We start from the raw sequence: 22791 nt of genomic DNA on the forward strand, positions 1-22791 counted from the left end.
TTACTTGCAGTCATTTCATTATCGGACTAGATAACATCATCAATGCTACTGAATGTGGGGTTTATTCCCTGTTTATATACAGTGACTTGCCCTGCTAGTGTTGGTGAGGTTGTGGTTTTCTCCTTGGAAGTTCCTTGATTAGGGTATTGTTTTCTACTTGATTATTTTCCTGGTGTTAAATCCTGCTTATCTGTGTGCTGGTTGCTAGAAAGGACCTATTCAGGGCTTTCTGTTTCATTCTTAGTTTTTGAATGGTATGTAAATGTGGTTTACCTCTATGTGCCTGTTGATGGCTAATTTGTCGAGTTCCCAAGAGTTGCCTAGCATTTTTGAATTTAGATTAATGTAGGATGCTTAGTTTTCCAGCTGAAACCACGGTTAAGTCTGCCCATGTGTTGTGAGATTAAAAAGTTTTCATCATGCCTTCTGAATGGTAGTTGATATTCATGGATGTGCTTTGCTAGTCTTCTGCCTGTCTGTCTTAATAATGGCTGTTGCAATCCTTAACTGGTGTGTTTGTGTTTCCTTTGTATATTGTATCTCTGTGTTTCCTTTGCAGAAACAACTGGAAGATTATCTCACAAATCTCTTACAAATGTCCCTGTACAAGAATTATCATGGAACAGTAAGTGACCTTCAGATAGTATTTACTTTGTTAGTTAAAGTTATTCTGTGATTATTATCTGATTGTTTGGTAAAGAAAGATTAAATTACAGTAGTGGTGTCAGTTATAATTGACAAATTGACTTAAATATGTATAAATTATAACTTTAAGAGGTTTTCAAAAGGGTTTGGGCTGCCATATCAGAAATATTTGGATTTGGGGGTTTTTTTAAGGTGAAAGAAAACATTTTGATTTTGTAAATCCTAGCTTGTATTTAGAACAATATAAACCTAGCTAGTTACAACTTTTTCAGCAAATCATGGTCAAAGAACAACGCTAATCCAGCCAATCTGAAATTTATGTGTAATGTTCTTTATGATATCAAGGTGTTATTGGCTGAATCTTGTGTTATAAAGTACTACTGTAATGGAGAAATTAGCTCCCATTTTTCTTATTTCCTGTAACTTGGTTATCTTCTTGCTCTCTGTTTTCACTGCTTTTTTTATAAAGGATACCCTCTCATTCATTGAATTAGCATGTGACATGATCCCCCAAAATATAACATTTATAATATGTGTATGTAGTGGGAAGGAGCATATCACTAGATGTTTACCAAAGTTTAGGATTCAGTAAATTTGTGAGAACCCAGAGGCAACTACATGTAGTCCTCATTTAGTGATTGCCTTGTTTTGCAACCATTCATAGTTACTACAGTGATAAAAAAATAACTTTTCAGCCAGTCTTTGTATTTATAACCTTCACAGGTCCGTAAAGCAGGGCTTTTTTCTCATGGAATGCTCAGAACGGCATTCCGGCACCTTTTTTTTTTGCAAAAAAAAAGCTCCCTCTATTGGCTTTAGGAGTAAGCAATCTTGGCCCTTTTTATGACTTGTGGACTTCAACTCCCAGAAATCCTGAGCCAGCCACACTGAGGGGAAAGAGAGAGGTTTCCAAGCTGAGCCATGCTGGCTTAGGAATTCTGGGAGTTGAAGTCCTTGAGTCATAAAAGAGCCAAGGTTGCTTACCCCTGCACTAGAGGAGGACATTAAAATTATTTACAAGGTTACTTCTTTAGGAACTAAACTTTTAGAATCTAAAACAGCTAATTCAAAAAAGCCAACAGGAAAGAACCTCACATTTTTCATCTGCTTCTGTCTTTTGGAAGGTAAAATTAGATAACAAAATAATCTATTTCCTATGTTAATGTCTCTGCAATGAAATCAATAAAGGTAACAGGAAAGAAATGAGAAACATTTTTCTCAATGTAATATGTCTAATTTAGCTGTTGCTAGAAAAAAATAGTATCTTTTGTACACTCTTGAAAACTATTTTGAATCTATAACAATCTATTACAACTTAACCACTTTAAAATAAACAATTCTTAAGAATGAAATATTCTTAATTTGGACTTTACTTTTACTGTTTGGACTATTGTGTGTTTTGAAAAATAGATTATTTAGAATCTAGTTATGTTGCATTTCAGTCTTTAAATAATTAACTTAGTATATATGATGAACAATATATGATGTTTTCCATGGTGAGCTTAACATCAATAACAACATTTATTAAAAAGGCTAAAATAATTTCTGGTGGTATTATCTGTACATTAAAATTTTGTTTAGTCACAATCTTTCACTTTTCACATTCTGGACAAACTGTGGTCATGTATCCTAGCAAAAGATGTTACTTACATATGTGCATAAGTGTAGTCAGTAGCATATGCCTTTTTAAAAATATCAAGCATGCAAAGAAACAAAAATAAGTCCAAAATATCTGTATTACATCCAGAAATGCCAACTTTGCAACTAATATTTCTCATCCATAACTATGGCACCCTAAGGATACCTGCATACATGCAACGGCTTCTCTGGGATCAGTAACGCAGCAGGGATTGCTTTTTCCTTCCAGTAACAGATTGCTGGGAAATACCAAACATGGCCTTGAGAATTCCAATGTTTGTTACAAATTTTTCTGGATGTGGTTGGAAAGAGGCTGTTTGGTGCTGGAGACCACTGCCACAAGGAACAGAGCAGCTCCGGGTGGGGGCTCAGCATGGGCTGCGGCGTGGCAACTGCGGGGAGGGGAATCCCCACGGCAGTTGTGGGGAGGGGAATCCCCGAGGCATGTGGCTCCGAGCCGCAGGGGTGGAGGTGCAAAGGACGGGTGGCGACGCTGTAGCAAGACACCGGCATCGCTCCCAGTGACAGCACCTCTGAGTTCCAGCACCTTTTTTTTTAAAAAAAAAGCACTGCCATAAAGCAAAGGAAAACTGAAGCAAGATCATAAACACAGTTGTCATTTCAGTAAACAACTGAGTTGTGGCCCCAATTGTGGTTGCTAAATGAGGACTACCTATACCAGGGGTGTCAAACTCAATTTCATTGAGGGCCGCATCAGCATTGTGGTTGCCCTCAAGGGGCCAGGTGGGTATGGTCAGGGTGGGCGTGGCCTATTGGGTAGGCGTGTCTAGAGGGCTATGGTCTACTGGGTGGGCGTGGCCAGCTCTACATCGTTCACATCAAGGGTGCCTATGGGGGCCTGGGCAGGAGTGGGACAGATCTGAGGGTCTCTGGCAGAAGGAGGGTCTCTGGGCCAGGGCCAAGGCAGTGGGGGCCATTCCCTCACTGTTTCCAGGATGGCTTTGCGGGCCGCATGAAACCACTTCACGGGCCGGATCCGGCCCTCGGGCCTTGTGTTTGACATGTCTGACCTATACTATTGAAGAGATTGCTACTCTTATCTTTGTTATAGCCAAGAACCTATCTACAAGGTGAGAGTTGTGGTGACGCAGTGGTTAGTATGCAGTATTGCAGGCTAATTTTGCTGACTCACCTGCTCAAGGTTGACTCAGCCTTCCATCCTTCCGAGGTCGGTAAAATGAGGACCCAGACTGTTGGGGGCAATAAGCTGTAAACCACTTAGAGAGGGCTATAAAGCACTATGAAGCTGTATATAAGTCTTATTGCTATTGTTATCTCTACTTCACTAATCACATGCAAATGTGGGGATCTGAATTAATAAAAGTTTAATACAATAAAGTTCAGCCACAATTTTCCCTTTCAGTTTCTCTACCTGTTTTATGGAACTAATATTGCATAAAAGACATTTCTGCTTGAAACAGTGAAGAGTCTATTAGGCAGAGAACAATGCCGTCAGAAACACTTAAACTTCTATGTGCAGAGACTGTGTATCGCTCCTTCTAGGTGTTGGGATGTAACAAGAGAGAACTGTTTATGACATGTAGCATTCCTGGAATTGTCTAGTTGCCATTATTGAAACAGAATGCTGAACTAAACAACCCAGCAGGTCCCCTCCCCTTTATGTTTTTCAAAAGGTGATTATAATTTGTCACCTGTTTGTGTAGGCTTGAACTAGTGTACATGTGTAATAACATAATTGCCTTCTGTTCATAAATGCAATATTATGCCAACTTGGCACTTGGAAATGTTGAGTCATTGGAGAGGATTTAAGTAGACAGTGCTGCAGTGTAAAATTTCGCTCCTGACATGTTTTCATCTCTTACAGTGGTTCTCCAAGGTAGGTGTTCACTTTCTTTGTGGAATTGTGCTGCTTTTTCAACAATTAATTTCTGGTAAAGGTAAAGGTTCCCCCGCACATGCGTGCTAGTCATTTTCAACTCTAGGGGCCGGTGCTCATCTCCGTTTCAAAGCCGAAGAGCCAGCATTTGTCTGAGGACGTCTCCGTGGTCATGTGGCCGACATGACTAGACACCAAAGGCTCACGAAACGCTGTTACCTTCCCACTGTAGTGGTCTCTATTTTTCTACTTGCATTTTTACATGCTTTCAAACTGCTAGGTTGGCAGAAGCTGGGATGAAGTAACAGGTGCTCACTCTGTTACACAGCACTCGGGATTCAACCCGCCAAACTGCCGACCTTCTGATCGACAAGCTCAGTGTCCTAACCCACTGAGCCACCGCGGCCCTAATTTCTGGTAGCAGGAAGTAATTCAAGTCCATTGAAGAATTATTTCAGAGGCAGAGTTTTGGATCAAAAGGACAGCATACATGCACGGAAAGGAATACATGGCTGTGCCTGGACATGTATCCTAACAGTAATATTTCTTTGTTCTGCACATTCTGAAGAATAAAGTCACTTCCTGTATTAGGGAATACTTTTAATTAACAGATACTGTCTAGGTCAGGGATGTCAAACTGCCCGCCCACTGGACATGTCATCCGGAAACCACTCTCACCCCATTGCCGGCAATGGCAAAACCATCCTGATACGTTGTGCGACATCACGTGATGTCATGAGTTTGACATGTCTGGTCTAGGTTATGGTCTTCCAGGATTACTGTTTGTGTACTTGATAGGTTTGTGCCTTTTCTGTCTTCTGGTTCTGTTGCAATATTGAATGCTGAGTTACAATCCAGGATTCATCCTAAATCCTATTATGCTTATCTTTTATATCATTCTCTTGGATGCTTTGATTATAGTCATTGTTTATGCCAAAGATCCTCTGATCTGTTGGGCTTTTGTAGTTTTCAGTGGATGGTCAACAGTGTGTTTGCAAGACTTTCTCTTGGGTGCTTTTTTCACCAGTGATGATCAGCTGATTCTGCATCCATTTGTAAAGAAAGAGATAAACAATCTGTGTCTTGCATGCGGTGCTTCACTTGGATCCCTATAGCCAAAGTGAGTCGGTGGGATTAAAAATGTTTACCCAGTTTTTCTCCTATTTGCATCTGGAGGGAGAGATATTAAGGCCTGAAATTAGTGCTTTAAGCCCTTCCCTCTCCTCAAAGGGCAATTCACTCCATTACCAGAGGATTAAGGCCAAAGTGGGTGTCTTAAGTCAGAGCACAAATCCTTAGTTTGTTAAGCTAAGAATGTGGTCATAATCATAACTGCCTTTGTTTCTGGCTTAAAAGAACCTGAATTTTGTGTTTCAGGGCTAGCATGAAAGATCCTTTGGGACTTGTCTCCACCAAACAGCTGTGGCCAATTCACATTTAATTCTCCCTTCCTCTTAGAGGAATTTTCCCTACATGTTTCTCTTATTCCATCAAGAGATGTTGGATGTTGACATTGAAATCTTCACAGGCCTTACTTTATAACCAAATTCATTGGAAAACCTGGTTGAAACCTTGAGTATTCCTTGGGATGGTTAAGGGAATCTATAACTTCAGATGTAGGCATAGAACAGGGGTCTGCAACCTTGACAACTTTCAAGACTTGTGGACTTCAGCTCCCAGAATCCCAGAATAGCATAGCTGTTAAAAGATCTTAAAAGATGTTACTTTGCTGTCTTTTATGGGATTTTGCAGCTTTGAAGCTCAAGGCATTCTACAATACTTTTCTGCAGTACTGTTAAGGATTACTCTATAGACATGAAAAGATGGCAGAACTGCTGGACATACTCTGCAGAACTGCTCCATGCACCAGTATTTAGAAGGCGAGGGCTGGGCAGCACAAGCAAACAACAGCCAACAACTTAAAAGCCAGCCATCAACACACCCCAATAATCATCTAAAAAGTCACATACAACAGAACAGAATAGTACACACTCTGCTAGAGAGAGGTTTCCTGAGGATGGTCTCTAGCATGAGTCCAAAAGCTTGGAAGAAAAAACTATCCCATATTGGATCCTGCAACAAATCTTTTCACTTAATATGTTGGCAAGTCTAACCCTAGGCATCTAGTTTTTTTCAGTGCATTATCTTACTTAGAGACAACCATATTTAACAATGTTCCACTAACATGGCTAATATTTTTTTTTATTTTGGCCCTAAACCATGTATGACAGTACAATATGTGATTATAGCCAGTTTGCCTTATTCAACAACTAATTCTAAAACTAAAACATAGCTAGCGCAATGGATACGGTTTGTTGGAGAAGCCATAGTGCCTTTTTTCATGTTTAACACTGAAGCCATACAGTATAGCCTGGCTTGGATTACTGTGATGGTTTAAGTTCATCGTAGTAACCCAAAACCAAATAAATTAGTTCATTATTTATTAAAATATCTGAATTGGGGTTTGGCTCAAATATGGTTTGTGATTCCAGGAATAATTTATATTTTTCCCCATTATGGAGATAGCAACACCTGTATGTGCCTTGTCCCCAATAGAGGTTTCCTGCTGACCTCAACAACAACAACAACAGAAGTTATCCAACCTTTGACAAATGCAAACATTCCAAAGTATATGAGTACAAAATTATAGTTCTATCATCTATAGGTAATACAAATACTCAAGAAGCAGGAATTTTATATCATTGTGGATTTCTTTCTGTTCTCTAATCTTGGTTGTTTCCTTGCAGATGTTTTGTTGTCTAATCAGGTAACATCCTCAGTGAACTGGTGATGTTATCTAGCTGGGTAATACTCGTCCCAGCTTCTGCCAACCTAGCAGTTCGAAAGCACGTAAAAATGCAAGTAGAAAAATAGGGACCACTACGGTGGGAAGGTAACAGCGTTCCGTGCGCCTTTGGTGTCTAGTCATGCCGGCCACATGACCACGGAGATGTCCTCGGACAAGCGCTGGCTCTTCGGCTTTGAAACGGAGATGAGCACCGGCCCCTAGAGTCGGAAACGACTAGCACGCATGTGCGGGGGAACCTTTACCTTTACCTTTTTAATAAAATGTCTGCAAGTAAACAACCAATTTCAGAGACCATCAAGAATTCCACAGTTCAAATCTGAGCTATATTCCCTTTTATTAGCATTGCATCATTCTTAACCTGAGTAATACCTCAACCCATAGCTTGCTTCTCTGCAGTTTTCAGAGCATCACAACAACAATTTTGTGGAGGAAATTTGGGCTGAGAAATGGTGGTCATCCAGTATCCCAATGAGGTATAGTGGTTGAATGTAATCTTGGATTTTCTCTGTCGTCAGCTGAACCACTAAAACACACTGGTCCTTTGCTTATAGAAGATTCTAGGTTCAGTTCCTCTCTGGGAGAAATAATCAAGAGTATAAACATTGGAGAAGCTTCTAGATGAATCCCGGGATATCTGCCATTATTCAGAGGCTGTGTTGCCATAACATGCCTACTGATAAGTTTTCTCAACCCAGGTCTCTGGTTTTAGACCAACCCTACAAAGGTTGGATTTACACTACATACTAAATACATTTAGCTTGTTTGGGGTTCTGCATTTTGTGTAGAGGCCACAGAATAAACAAGATGGGTCCAGATGAAACTGATTCACTTTAAGTCCACTTTTTCCATTCTCCTTGCCCACAAGAAGTTTGACCTCAGTAGATAATGGTCATCATGGAAGTTTTCAATAACGTTTGCTCTGGGATTTGTGGCAAGATTACATGTTGTAGAATCCTACCCGTTTCACTGCTATTTTCATATGGGATCCTGTCAGGTGAAAGAAGTCAGGAACCAGGATAGAAAGTACTACACCTTTATTTCATACTACTTATACATAAGAATCTCAACCACTAATGATCAAGGTGAATTGGTCCCAGATAAGACTCAAGGGACATCAAAGGGGCCTGAATTTAAATCTCTTATGGAGATGTAGAGACTTAAAACTGATGATGTATTTAACCCTGCCCTCAGGCTTGGCCTAGTTGTCCCCTACATATCCCCTGTCACAGGAAATAAATCTGTTTTTGGTGGAAATTGATTTAGCATCCCAGTAACATTGTAGTAAAACAATACGTAGACTATTTTTGCATTAAATTAATGGAAAATGTTCCCTTTCCCTTTGTATTTTACTTTTCAGATGGAATTCATTGGAGTAAGTCAGCTGTCATTCATCCATGATCTAGGACCTAAAGGCATGTAAGTCTTGGCCTCTTTATGAATATGTTTATTGAAAACATTTCTGTTTCCTATTCTCAGCTTCTGGTTTACAGAACATTTAAGTAGAATATATAACTGCTCTGGAAGGTAGGGCAGTTATATATGTATGGTGCCATTCATTTGTTTGTTTACTTAATTCCTCACATTTCTATAGTTGCCCATCTCACAGCAAAGTGATTTTAGGCAGCTTACTGTACAACGGAAACAATCCTAAAAATCCAAATGTGAAATAACTATGATTTAAAAAACAGTCAGCAATATTATTGCTGTAACATGACAGTGGACAAAACTGATGTTAAAAACAATGCAGACATTTCCTTAACTCACCATTGCATTGAGATCCTCAGGCCTGCTGACACAGCCATGTTTTAAGGCACCTCTAGAAAGATGTCAAGGATGGGGTAAATCTCACCTCAGAGGGGCAGACAATATTCCACAGGGTAGGGGCCACAGCAAAAAAGGCCCATCTTCTTTTGTAGACAGGACCCACAGTATACCTCTTCTGCCTGACCTGACAAGGCAAGTAGATATAATTAGGTGGAGGCAGTCCCTCAGATAAACTGGCCCCATGCTAGGAAGGACTTTAAAAGTCAAACCCATCATTTTGAATTGGACCTGGAAGCAAACTGGTAACTGGTGCAGTTCATAGGACAGCAGTGTTTCAAAAGTGCTTTTTTAAAAGGAAAGCAGCCTTTCTTGTTTTTCCTTGAAGTTATTTCAATTCAGAACTGAAGAAGCTTCTTGGATGAAAAGTGAAATGTCCTCAAGAAAAAACAAAGGAAGCCCAGTTGCCTCTCAAAAAAGCATCTTTGGGACAACCATGACCCGGATGACTGAGAATCTGCATAGACATAGGACAGGAGTGTAACATGTGCCAGCCTGGAGACACACATAGCTGCCTGTCCCGCTGCATTAGGCACCAGCTGAAGCTTCTGGATATTCTTGAAGGGCAGCCCCAGGTAGAGCATAGTACAGTAGTCCATTTGGGAGATGACCAGGGTATGAGTGACTGTGAGCAGAGCCTCTCAGTCCAGGAACTGGTGCACAACACAAAATACAAACACAAGGGCATTGAAGCTGTATGTATAACCACACACAGGCCCAGTTGATGCAGATTTTTGATCTTTCAAAGCTTTCGTAGGGAGAATTGGCTAAATATTCAAGTTGTATGCAGAATGATGCACAGGCGACAACACTTAATGTGACTAATTTTGAAAAAAGCTAAGCAGGGCAGTGTGTGGATAATACTGTATGGGAGAACACTGGGAAATCTTAGAACTGTAGGATAGCTGAAGAAGGTATTGATAAACTACAGTACATTCATGTTGTTGCAAAAACACGGTATGGGTGTGTCGGTGGGTGTCCATGTAATCACCAGAAGCTGCGCTCAACCTGAGGGAGATTTTATGCAGAAAGAGATTTGCAGGATGAGAAGCTGTGAATTTTTCAGCCACCTCCTGCTTCTATTTCTGTAGCAACTAGAGTTAGTGACAACTTGTCATGAAAGATTTCCCCCCTCTAATTCCTGCAAACTGCAACATTGCCTAAAGCAATGGCGAACTGATGACATATATGTCACAGGTGACATGCCATGCCTCCAGATCAAAGGCAATCCATTTACACAACCTGATTAAGAAAAAGCTATGAATGTGTGCATGAAATCATCTCAACTTGTGAATTCCAGAGAGTTGAAGGCAGATTCTAGCTGGATGTTCTTTTTTAAAAAAAACAAACTGGAATTCCTAATGATAAGAATTCAGCAGAAAGTTGGCAAGCTCTCCTTTGCTGATATATTTGCTGGATATATTCAAGCAGAGACGGCGCAACTTTCTATCCAGGAACATTGGATTCCTGTCCTGAACGGGATTGGATTTGATAACTTAAACATCTGCCCCTAACATTACAGTTATGTAAATCTGAGACAGACACAGCTTTATAATCGGTCATGAATAGACTTGATTGTACTAGCTGGCTCTACCATGCTTCACCACGTGATTCTTTCAATGTTCCTGCTGGCTTATTTCATATTTATTGTATTATTTGCCTCTGGCTGGTAATCCAAGAAGCAAATCTTAAAGGACACATGCTTTGCTTTTAGTTTAAGGCTTTCACCTGTTACCAACCAAAGAAATAAGCAAGCCATTCATTCAAGAAGTCTACTGAGAAATAGATTTAGGTTAGAGCAGGAGTAGGCAACCTTGGCTGGCTCAGGAATTCTGGGAGTTGAAGTCCATGAGTCGTAAAAGAGCCAAGGTTGCCTACCCCTGGGTTAGAGCATGACATGGTGCATTCATTGTCAACCAAGCATAAATTGTGATTGAATGCATCCAATTCAAGGTATTGGTATCAACACTTAAAGTCCTGCAGGGCAAAGGCCCAGGTTATCTTGGCAAACCTCTTCTCCAGGTAGACTCTGCCCAACCTATTCATTCAGCCTGGGGTGGGATATTGTGGGTACCCTGCCTTCTAAGTTTAGAGGCGAAGAAGGCCAGAAGCACAGCTTTGCAGTGACCACCCAACCCTTTGGGGTTAAATCATATGAACACTATGTCTGACATATTAGGGATAGCAATGAAATGATTCAGCCAGCCTTTTGAAGTTTGAAAACCCGTGCACAGGATGCCAGTGAGTTTTATGTTAATTTTATGTTCAATTTTCACTTTGTAAAATTTGATGGATTTTAATGATGCTTTAATATTGGATTCAGTAAGGAAAGAGTATATATAAGTATCTGCCAATAAGTAAACCTTGCAGACAAATTATAGAGATGGTTCCTGATATGAAAAAGGAAATGCACCGGGAGTCTCTTCCTTCATGTTTGAAATTGGTTGAAAAAAACCCTGCAGAACTGCACGTTATTCAGTGATATCCAGTAGACCAGTGTTTCTCAACCTTGTCCATTTGAAGATGTATGGACTTCAACTCCCAGGATTCCCAAACCAGCCATGCTGGCTGGGGAATTCTGGGAGTTGAAGTCCACACATCTTCAAGTGAACAAGGTTGAGAAACACTGCAGTAGGAAAAACAAACTCACAAATAGGTTTTTCTTCTAAAGATTTGCTTAAATCATTGCACCCCCTTTTTTTTCTTTGTTTCCAGCGAGGGTATGATTATGAAAAGATCTGGAGGACACCGGATTCCTGGCTTGAATTGTTGCGGACAAGGAAGGCTATGCTACCGATGGTCAAAAAGGTACTTTTGTAGAAATTCTGAATTTCTTTCTAGATGGTCTTTTCCAGCATTAAGCTGAATATATTAGCAGCAAAGAAGGGTAGCTTTAAAAAAAAAGCTGCAGGTGGTACAAGTAATTTTTGCTCTCTTAACAGCTGTCTGGTACGTTTTAAGCAGAAGAAACATTTTGAAAAGACCTGAATAATATTACTCTCAGAGATGCAAAACTAGTGACAGATGGAGTTGTGTATATTAAATTGGACTCCTTTTGCATTCTGTTTCATGAATTACCTGGCAATAACACATAGCTCACCTTTATTCAAACACCAGGAGCCCATTTCTAATACTTTTCTGCTTTGTTCCTTTTCCTTTCAGAAAGACCAATAGGGATCAAATTTTTTTACCTTAAAAACAGCAAGGACACAATGTGGGGGCAGGGAATAGTGAATCCAGATTTTTCCCCCCAGAACATATTGTCTAGATAGGTAGGACAAACACAGGTTTTAATGTAATTAAACAAATAAATACAGTTCAGATTAGATAGCCTTTATGACAAGGCTAAACGTTGGTTTACCTCAATGCTTTGTGTGAAAGTTGGCATGGAGATTCACAGATGGATGACATGTTCAGGCATAGCATGAGAATCAAATGCATTAAAACGCCTGTGTTTTTAGTTGATAGCTGGGGTTCATCAATCAATTCAAAACATTTTAATTTTAAAGACAGTGCCCTCAGTCAATGTCCTTATTATTACAGAGAGCCAGTCTGGTGTGGTTAAATTACCAAGCTGAAATAGGGAGATCATGAGTTCTAATCCCATTCAGGCACAAAGCCAGTGACCTTGGGCCAGTCACTCTTTCTCAGCCCTAGAAGGAAGAAGAGAATAGCAAACCACTTTCAAAAATCTTGCCAAGAAAACTTCAGGCATTTGCCATGAGTCAATATTCTCTTGAAGGTGCAACACACACACACACATTATTACTATTATTCCCATTTGATGAACAATCAATGCATACTTTTCTTCTTCAATGAATGATTCATTGATTAGGAAATGAAACACCCTCCTACAAAGGAACAGAGTAAATTGCACTTCAGGTTAGTGGCTAACTAAGCCATTTATTAATTCAATTTAAAGTGACAGTATATACTTATAAAATATGCCACAGCCTTACTTCAGGCTTGTTTTCAGGTAGGAAGGGCATTCTGCTCATTAACTATGGCTTCTCTAGTTCATGTTTTGTTTCTTTCTTTGAAACATGTTTTGCCTCGTAGACTCAAGGAAAATGCAGTACAAACCTTGGCTACCAATTTGCTGCCCAATGTTCCCGGACAATTGTTGTCCTTGGAGAGCACTGGGATGTCCTGAAACATTTACAAAATCTCAATTCAATTAAGCAGCGTGGAGACAATGTAGGTTTTGTCCTAGAGTACATGGCACCATCCAATCACTGTCGCCAATAAGCAGGCTGGACGGCCTCTGTTGCTCATTTGCATTTTATGGAACACCAAGTCTCAGCCTCCCAAAGCAAAGAGACAAAAGCTGATCTTCCCAAGACAGAAAATAACAGAATCTGCTGCATGCGCAGTCAGCATGTCCAACTGTTCTTCCACCACTACCCCATTCAAATTAAATAGCTTTTAAGATAAAATGAATACTATCTCGAGGCTCACAAAAGCTTCACTTCTGGTTGATTGGAAACCCTCTTGCAGATTTTGTGTGTGTGTGCGTGTGTGCGTGCGTGAAACAAAAAACCATGAATTTAACGATTTATAGTTTTAGAGCGACTAGATTAAAGAAAGAAGTGAGTTATGTTGTAGCCCTAGAATAAGAAACCACTTTGTCCCAACGGTGCTTTTTCAAGAGGCAACTGGACTTCCTTTGTTTTTCCTTGAAGTCATTTTGCTTCCCATCCAAGAAGCTTTTTCAGTTCTGACAAAGAATGTCCAGTTATCTCTTGAAAAAGCACCGTTGGGACAACCGTGACCTGGATGACTGAGAAACTCCATAGACAAGAAACCACTTGGTACGTGTTTTTTTTCTTTACTATTTTTTTTCTTTTCTTGCACTTTTAACTCTCCTTGATTTCTTTCTTCCTTTCTTTTTTCTCTGTATATTAGTATTAGTTTTTACTCTTTTTTAAAAAAAAACCCCTTTTAATAAAATTATACCAAAATGAGGCTCACAAAAGTAACAGAATTTCAGGGTGGCCACCTGCTGCACTGTGCAAAACCTTGTGTAACTACACCAAATTCTCCCACAATCGTATACAGGTACCACCTAGCTTACATTGAGTAAGACTCTGGGCAATTCCACGGACATGTTATCTAATTTTCTTGGCTGTGATACAGAAATGATTTGGAACAGGCTACTTGGCAGACAGAAAAGGAGACAGCAATAAGTGGGCAAATGTTAATGGCTGGCAGATGGATGCTTCTCCCTAAGTAGCGAAACAGACTTAGTTTTGACGCTCTGCTATTAATGATGGCATCGCTACAGCACTTCTAAATTGCATGAGGAATTGGCACATGAGGTGATTTGGAACAAGTCATCATTCTGCAGCAACGAAGTGGAGAAATATACCAGTTCTGGTCCCGCTTGTGAAGAGGAACACTTTGAATGCTCCCATGAGAAGTGTTGTGAATTCATAAGAATTAAGAGCTTCACCTAGGGAAAGCATGTGGCCAGAGTATGCCTATGGTTTCCCACCCCCGCCGCTGATGTGTCATTTCCTGTACCAAGAAATACAACTGTCAAGGAATGCATACCATCACAGATGAAGAGGCAAAACATAAAAATAACAAGTTGTTACTAGTCCTTATGAAGTAGTCTGGAGAAAGCCCTCCACCCCAGCCATGATTTGAGATCAGTGAAGAGTTCTTCCTTCTCCTGTGGAAAACATGCATCCATTTTGAGAACTGGTTTTATGAAGCATTCACTTTGGTATTCTGAATATGGATGTGCATACCCTGACGGTAAAAATAGTTTGAATAGGAGACTTTCTCCTCCCCATTCCTCCCACAGCACTTAGGAAGTCTACACTGAACGTAGCAAAATCTGTTCAGTCTTCTCCTATCCCAGTGGTTTTGTGTGTGTGTGTATATACATGCACATGCACACACTTTTTCTCTCTCACTCTCTGCTGCACAGTCTGTTGCTTAGCAATACATCTTTTCAAAGCTAAAGTTGCAGTCTCCTTTTTATAAACTTTAGTGGAATTAAGTTGGTGTGTTTTGTAAACAACTTTTACAGTAATAGCTGAGTTTTAAAGTTGTTGAGTCTATAATGATGGGTGGAAGCGTTTCAAAACAATATGCTCCAGAAATTGGAGGCCAGGAATCACCTAGCCAAACAAAAATTGAATACTATTTTTGTTGAATCAAGTCCTAGACTTAAAGGTGGTTTATGTTACCAGAGCACATTGACGAATGTGTCTTTTCTGAGTCACTTCCAGCATTGAGGCTCAGAAGACCCAGTGAGTCACTGAAGAGCTTAGCAACTAATTATTGCCTAGGAAAATTTGAACCTGGGTTGCATGGATATGAAAAGTTCCAGAATGGAATATTCCACTCTACATGGCCCTGGGCGATGTCATTTCTGAATTATAAAGTCGGAGACATGGAGAAAATCACAAATGCAAAGCAGAAAGGAACAAGTATAAAAACTTTAGTGCAATTAAAAACTCCACTCCAAAGCGTAAAAAAAACCATCCACATTAAATTGGGATAATGACAACATCTATAGAGCCACAGAAATATAAGGTTGAAACACCTAATTCTCACAGTTGTCTAATATGTATGTATATCAACCCTTAGAGTGTGGCAATGGTATTATTATTTATTCCTTTTATTATCTTCTTTACTTCCCCCTTTTATTGGTATTATGGTTTGTCACACAGTCAGCCAGATGTTCAGACTAAATTTGGCATTTTTGTCTACCTATCGAGTAAATATTTTCCCCATTGACTAGCAAGTACACTGAATGCTTCTACCAGAGACAAATTCCTGGTATGTCTAATCATACTTGGCCAATAATGTATTCAATTCAGTTCAACTTTCTAACTGCCATAATGTTTAAGGGGGAAATCAGGGGTGTTCAACCTTGGCAACTTTAAGACTTGTGTACTTCAACTCCCAGAATTCCCCAGCCAGTAGGTTGAAATTGTAGTCCACAAGTCTTAAGTTGCCAAGGATGGACACCCATGTGCTAAGCCTTTCAGGTTTGGAATATCAGTTCTGGTTTGCTTTAGAAAAGGCAGCCATGTTTACAAAACTACACCTTTGTAACTGGAAATTGGGTTACCCTTAGTTGAGTAAGACATTAAGTCCAGGGCTAGAAGCTCACTCTTTGGGAATATTGCTACCTCTTAGCACAGTAGCCTCCAAATAATTTTTCTGAAGAATTCATTCATAAAATGTCATCTTAGTCAGCCTTCCACATCAAACTACCAGCTCTGATTGTTATGTTGTAGCTTCAGAACTTCAGCAACTTCACAATTCCCAGCCAGCTGTTCTTTTTCTTTGCATCTGACCCATATGATTTCTTGCACAGCACCTAGTTCTTGTAGCAAAGTTATTAAAAGAGGATGCAACAAAGGATTTTGTGGTAGATGCTAATTAGCAAGTAGAAGCTATGACTAGCCCAAGGTGACTCAGCTGACTCCCACACATAAAGGAGAACTATAGATCCTGGTGCTGAATTAACTCATTTTCTAAGTTTCTGCTATACAAGAGCCAGTTTGGTGTAATGATTAAGGTATCAGGCTAGAAACTGGGAGATATTGAGTTCTAGTCCCACGTTAGACCCAAAGGCAGCTGGCTGACCTTGGGCCAGTCAAGCCCTAGAAAAAGGTCAACAGCCAATGACTTCCAAAATCTTGCCAAGTAAACTGCAGGGATTTGCCCAGGCAATCGCCAGGAGTCAACAGTAACTTGAAGGCAAATAAACAAAAGAAAGACTATACAAGGAACCATAAATTAAGGAAGTAGCTAAACAATACATTAAGCCACAATCAAATAACAAAATGAATGAACCAAAATTACTGGTTTGTATCTGAGTGCAACTAGCCAAAATTAGTAGGTTCTGTGAATGCATCTTTTAAATATTTAATTAACATATATTTGAGAGTATATCCAAGCAGTTAGAAGTTTGGGGGGAGTTATGACCTTAATGTGGTGTTATACTGCACATACAGTTTAGGCAACAATATCTTTGCTTACTATGTAGTTCCTAGATTTTTTGTTAAATGGAAATCAATATATTGGCAACAACCTAAAAGTAAGTTGAACTCTGTGGGAATGGAGCATATAAATATAAATAAAGTCTTACAGGTTCAGGTTAAGACAAAGCTGGTTTAGATGATTCACTGGTTACTTAACAGCTGTAAATTGGGAGGGTATTAACCATACTTACTGCTGTTAATACACCTCAGTGAACTGAGTCTGGAAATTGCCTACCTGCCTTCTCTTCAGAAGAGGAATAACTGTAATTGTAACTATGCTTTACCTAACCTAAAGCAATCCACAGAAAATATGATACAGGAAAAAAAAGTATGCAGCAGGCAAATTGTGTTGCTTTAGGAACAGACTGGGGAAAAAAGTATTGTTGGGATTATAGCAAATATGGTTTAGATGCGTTAAATGTTAATATGATTAAGTTATCAATATAATCTACTGATTTTTTTGTACTTGTATTCGTTCCCCAGGTGGTTAGTGGTAAAAGACTCTTTCTTATTGTACATGAAACCAGACAGTGGAGCTGTTTCTTTTGTCCTCCTGGTTGATAAAGAATTCAGCATAAAGATTGGCAAGAAGGACACAGAAACTAAATATGGGTTACGAATTGATAATCTTTCCAGGTAAGAAGTTCCTATAGTACCACATGGCTATCTCCCTCTGCAATTCTGGTTCAGTGGGTTGCAAATTGCAAGTTTTCTGCTGCTTGCTTATGGCAAATGGTGATTGTGTACAAGTAAAGAAGTGATAAAGCTGAGTGTTTGATTCTTCTCCAGGTCACTGATTTTGAAGTGCAACAGCTACAGACATGCTCTCTGGTGGGGCCAAGGAATAGAAGAGTTCATTCAGAAAAATGGCAAGAACTTCCTCAGACATCACAGATTTGGTTCCTACGCAGCCATCCAGGAGAACACCTTAGCCAAGTGGTAAGAGAAGACGTTCCATTGTTTAATAGCTGCTGATAGCACATGGCTGTAGGTATCTGTAGCAGAGCACCTCAGCTTTAGCCACTGTTAAGATGTGTGGATTTCAACTCCCAGAATTCTCCCAGTCAACATTCTGGCTGGGGATTTCTGAATGCTAAAGACCACACTTCTTAAAGTTGTCAGGGTTGAGAAAGACTAGTCTGTAACAAGACAACATGTGTCATGTAGGGCATCACACCAATGATGCAATTATGTATTTGTATCATGGTATCCGTTCAAAATACGTAAGTCACACTGTTTGCAAGTTAATGTTATGATTCACATGTCATACTTTATGATAGATGATAGATAGATAGATAGATAGATAGATAGATAGATAGATAGATAGATAGATAGATAAACAGACAGACAGACAGACAGACAGAACCAACTGTTCTCCTCAGGATGTTAATAAATGTGGATGAGTCAGACTTAAGTCTCCATATGATGATAAAGTCAGAGTTTCAATGTAATTTTGTTTTTTCAAACAAAAGAAAAGAGAGTTTTCTCTGCTTTTGCCCCCACTGTACGTAACCACTTGCCCCATGAGGTGAGGTTGGCCTCTGCATTCTGGCGTTCCTGAAGAGTTTGAAGACCTGGCTCTGTCAACTGGGATTAGAGGATTAGAGAGCAGCCATCAATCCTGGGGGTGCCTCGTGCCTTGAGGGTGCTCCCTCCGTCTTTTAACTTGTTTTTAACTTAGTTTTTTAAAGTCTGTTTCCGACCCTGTGTTCACAGTATTTTTTATTGTTTTATAGCTTTCATTTATAAACCACCCAGAGTCACTTAGACAATGAGATGGGTGGTATCTAAATGTAATAGTTAAAATAAATAAAAATAGCTATGAGGATTATGTTCTGATTGATATTAGAATATTGGTCACTAATTGACTTGTTTATCACACCCCTGCTAAAAACATAAAAACTGCATCCGGTCCCCATTTAGCACAGCAGCATTTTGTGTGGTCAACTGGGTGCAGCCACGAAACTCAAAAGTAGGTTCACAGTCAGTGGCCCTCTTCTATTCCAGCAGATGATGCTTAAATATATTTTACCTCTTCTGCTGTTGCTCTTCAGCAATTGCTGCTTAAATAGCCTGCTGAGATTCATTGATGGTATGTAGCCACCCAGCCCTATTTTCCCTGAATTGTACAAATCCCTTTTTAAAACACCAAAAAAACTGCTGGTCGTTGTCATGTTTAATGACAGCAATTTCCCCTGTATTACTATCTATGCATAAAGCAATCCTTCCTCTGCCTTTGAATTTCTTTAGTATTTAGTTTCACTGGATGACCCCAAGGTTTAAGACTGTGAAAGGAGAGAGAGAGAGAAAAAAACTTTCCACATTTTCTGCACCATGCATGGTTTCACATATCTCCATTATGTTTGTTTTCTACGCACATCTTTATAGCTCCAGGCGGGGGGGGGGGGGGGAGAAAGTTCTACAGTTATTGCTACAATCTTTTCTGTAAAAAGTCCTACAGTGATTGCTTCAATCTTTCCTGACTATGAAGATGTTCTAGTCCACTAGTCCAGGGGTTTCAAACTCAATTTCATTGAGGGCCGCATCAGCATTGCGGTTGCCCTCAGGGGGCCGGATGGGTGTGGCCTGGGTGGGCGTGGCCTACTGGGTGGGCGTGGCTAGAGTGCGTATGGCCTGCTGGTTGGGCGTGGTCAGCTCTACATCGTTCGCATCAAGGGTGCCTATGGGGGCCTGGGCAGGAGTGGGACAGATCTGAGGGTCTCTGGCAGGAGGAGGGTCTCTGGGCCAGGGCCGAGGCAGTGGGGGCCATTCCCTCACTGTTTCCAGAATGGCTTCGCGGGCCGCATGAAATCACTTCGCGGGCCGGATCCGGCCCCCGGGCCTTGTGTTTGACATGTCTGCACTAGTCACTTCTTTCATTTTTCCTGCATTTCCTCCTTTTCTTTGCTTCTTCCAATGTTAAAAACAAAACAAAAACAAAACAAAAGTACTGTATATTGTTATCTTTTGTTTCCGGAATTCCAGTCCTGTCTATTTGTGTAATGTTGTCATTCCTTCTAGGTATGTAAATGCCAAGGGGTACTTTGAAGACGTAGCAAATGCCATGGAAGCTGCCAAGGAAGAGATTTTCATCACAGATTGGTGGTTAGTATTTAACTGACATGATCAGATTCCACCCTTCCTGCTCAGCCTTCCTTCTAGCCTCTCAAGGTACTTTCTAGAATATTTTAATTATAATGTAGCACTGTTAGGGTCCTTTCACATGGAAACTTAACAGCAGGACCAGATGGCTTGGCAACATCTTAGAGGAAGAAGCAGTGAATAAGAGAGACTGTGCTGCAAAGGTCTTTTCAGGACACTTGGCTGAGGAAACAGACAAACCAGCTAAAACTTTTAATGTAACAGAAATTACTTTAATGTACTGATTCCTTTTCAGCTTGTCTCTTTTTGCATGGGGGAAAAAATAAAAATGCAAAGTCTCTTATTGGTGTTTCTTGAACATTCAGCAAGTACAGATAGTCCTCGCCTTACAACAGTTCATTTAGTGACCATTCAAAATCACAGTGGCACTGAAAAAAAGGGACTTATGACCATTTGTCAAGTTTCCGACAGATGAGGTTTTCAAGTGACTCTGAGGCATTGTTTACCTTAATAGTCCTTTATTAGCCCAATACAACGGCAAATGCTTGCTAGAGGAAGCTGGAATCTGAATCCCCTCCCCTTTGCACAATATTTTTATTTATTTTAATCCCATTTATATCCCGCCCTTCTCCGAAGACTCAGGGCGGCTTACAATTTAAGCACAAACCAATGTGCTTAGCAGTAGCCTTCATTCTATGTATATGTCTGCTTATTAGGGCTTTCACACACACCCCAAGCGGCATTATTACAAAGTCAGCTTAATTGCCCCCAACAATCTGGGTCCTCATTTTACCTACCTCGGAAGGATGGAAGGCTGAGTCAACCTTGAGCCTGGTGGGATGCGAACCTGCACTAATTGCAGGCAGCTGGTGTTACTTAAGGAGGCATTAGCCCACTGCTCCACCAAGGCTCCTTTACATATTAAACACAATTCTCCACCCTTCTGTTTCTGTCATGAATCACATTCTCCAATTAATTTGAAGAATCAGTTTCTCTTCTGTTAGACAACCCCTGCCAAGTTCTTATCTTCTCTTATTTCAGACAGCCTTGAGGTACAATCTTCCTCCTCCCTCCTCCCGGAAATAATCTAATTCTAACTCTTAAAGTAATACACAAGTTTAACACGTAAAATAGCTACTTCTTCATCTCTTGTCAAGCAAGAACATTCGATGTTAGCAGCGTTGACACCATTTTTCAGAGTTCCAACCTTTGTAGTATCCCCATGAACATGTGATCAAAATCCAGGCATTTGGCAACTGGTTCATACTTAAAACCATTGCTGTGTCCCAAGATTACATGATCACCTTTTGCAACCTTCTGACAAGCAAAGTCAGTGGGGAAGCCAGATTTAGTAACCATTTAGTAACCATAATTTAGAGCTACTAAATTATCAACTGCAGTGATTCACTTAACAACTGAAGCAAGAAAGGTTGTAAAATGCGGCAAAACTCACTTAACAAATGTCTCACTTTAACAACAGAAATTTTGGGCCCAGTTGTGGTCATAAGTTGAGGACTACCTGAGCCACAAAAAGAATGTTCATATAATTGGAGGGGATTACAGGATTAGGAAAAGAGGGGTGAAGCAGTAGGGCATAGAGTCATCTGGCCCCACGTTACCTTGTTCAGCAACAAACACCCACAGTGCTTATAAACTGGATTCTGAGTTCAGCTGACTATTTGGATCCAAGCCAAGTCCCATGTAAACATGAAGTTTTAAAGTCATACTTGTTGGTTTTCTTCACATGTAAACAATGTGCACTCTAAACTTGCAATAAAAAGTGAAGGTAATGCTGAGCTCCTGGTGACATCATGGATATGTCTCAGTCAACGGCAGTGTGGAAATGATTTGCTATTGCCATTTTCTGGGAAAATTTTGTAGCTTTCAAGGCTAATCTTTTAAGTCCTGGAATCTTTTAGTGGTTTCCCATCCCAGAACTGATTAAACCTAACCCTGCTCATCTTCCACCTTCAGACAAAGAAGAGATAAGCTGGACTATATTACTGAATAAATGGAAACTGCAAAACCTGTCATTGTATTGGCAGGTATCAAATTTGCCAAAGAGAACTGGAAAGTATTAGTGTGTTTCAAAACATAGAATCATAACTTTTGCTCTTCACTGAAAAACCTTTGATGACTTATTTTCCTCATCTGTATGGATGTTCTGAGCATCAAGGAAAGTTGTGGCCTATTTGTTGGGAGGTGGGAAATGCTGAGTATAAAAAGATGGCCCCCGAAAGAGCTATGGCATTTTGAAACAAGAGAGAAGGGGGGAGACTAGTAGCACTAGTCCAAAAATGTATATAATATAATTCAGATATTTTTCTCCCTAATATCTCATTCCCAATATTGGCTCTAGAATGGAAGAAAGGAACTTAGAGTGATTAAAGCAAGAATTGGATTTAGGCCAGTGGTGGGATTCAAATATGTGGAAAAACCAGTTCTCTGTGTGGATGCTGCTTCCGGAAGTCCATTCTGGGCCTGGGCAACAAAAAGTTAGCTACCAGTTCTACCGAACTGGTACAAACCAGCTGAATCCCACCACTACATTAGGCCAAGGCCCAGATGCTTTGAGGTTAATGGTTGATGTAACATAAATCTCTGTAACCATTGGCAGCTTTTCAACTCTTCCCTCATAGCAACAGCTCAGATTATTTTGCAACCTTTAAATGAAAAGAGCGTGAATGTGAAGGAGAAACAAATCATAGGCTGGGTGTTAGTTTTGGGTATTTGTCCAGTGGAGGATGTATTCAGGTAATGTCCTGAATATTTTGAGACTACAGCAGTAATGACACCTGTGGAAGAATACCTACAGTGTGGAGATGGTGCCCCTTGTTTTCTTAAACCTGTTCGATTCAGTCTGTGTGGCACATTAGTTGACTATCACAATCCCAGAGTGGCCTTCCAGCACG

At 40.2% G+C, this 22791-nt stretch overlaps 1 protein-coding gene across 1 annotated transcript in view; it reads left to right on the forward strand.

Moving 5' to 3' along the window:
* PLD1 (phospholipase D1) overlaps window positions 1–22791 on the forward strand; it is a gene marked incomplete at its 3' end in the record, with an annotated part of 134603 nt that overhangs the window by 63316 nt on the left and 48496 nt on the right. Inside the window, exons 6-11 of the mRNA XM_083364872.1 lie at window positions 560–625; window positions 8308–8366; window positions 11487–11579; window positions 17261–17413; window positions 17567–17716; window positions 19799–19882. Coding sequence (XP_083220998.1) covers window positions 560–625; window positions 8308–8366; window positions 11487–11579; window positions 17261–17413; window positions 17567–17716; window positions 19799–19882 — 605 coding nt within the window. The remainder of the gene's footprint in view (window positions 1–559; window positions 626–8307; window positions 8367–11486; window positions 11580–17260; window positions 17414–17566; window positions 17717–19798; window positions 19883–22791) is intronic.

The sequence above is a fragment of the Vipera ursinii genome (assembly GCF_947247035.1).
Source record: "Vipera ursinii genome assembly, chromosome: 5".
NCBI classification, from domain to species: Eukaryota; Metazoa; Chordata; class Lepidosauria; order Squamata; family Viperidae; genus Vipera; species Vipera ursinii.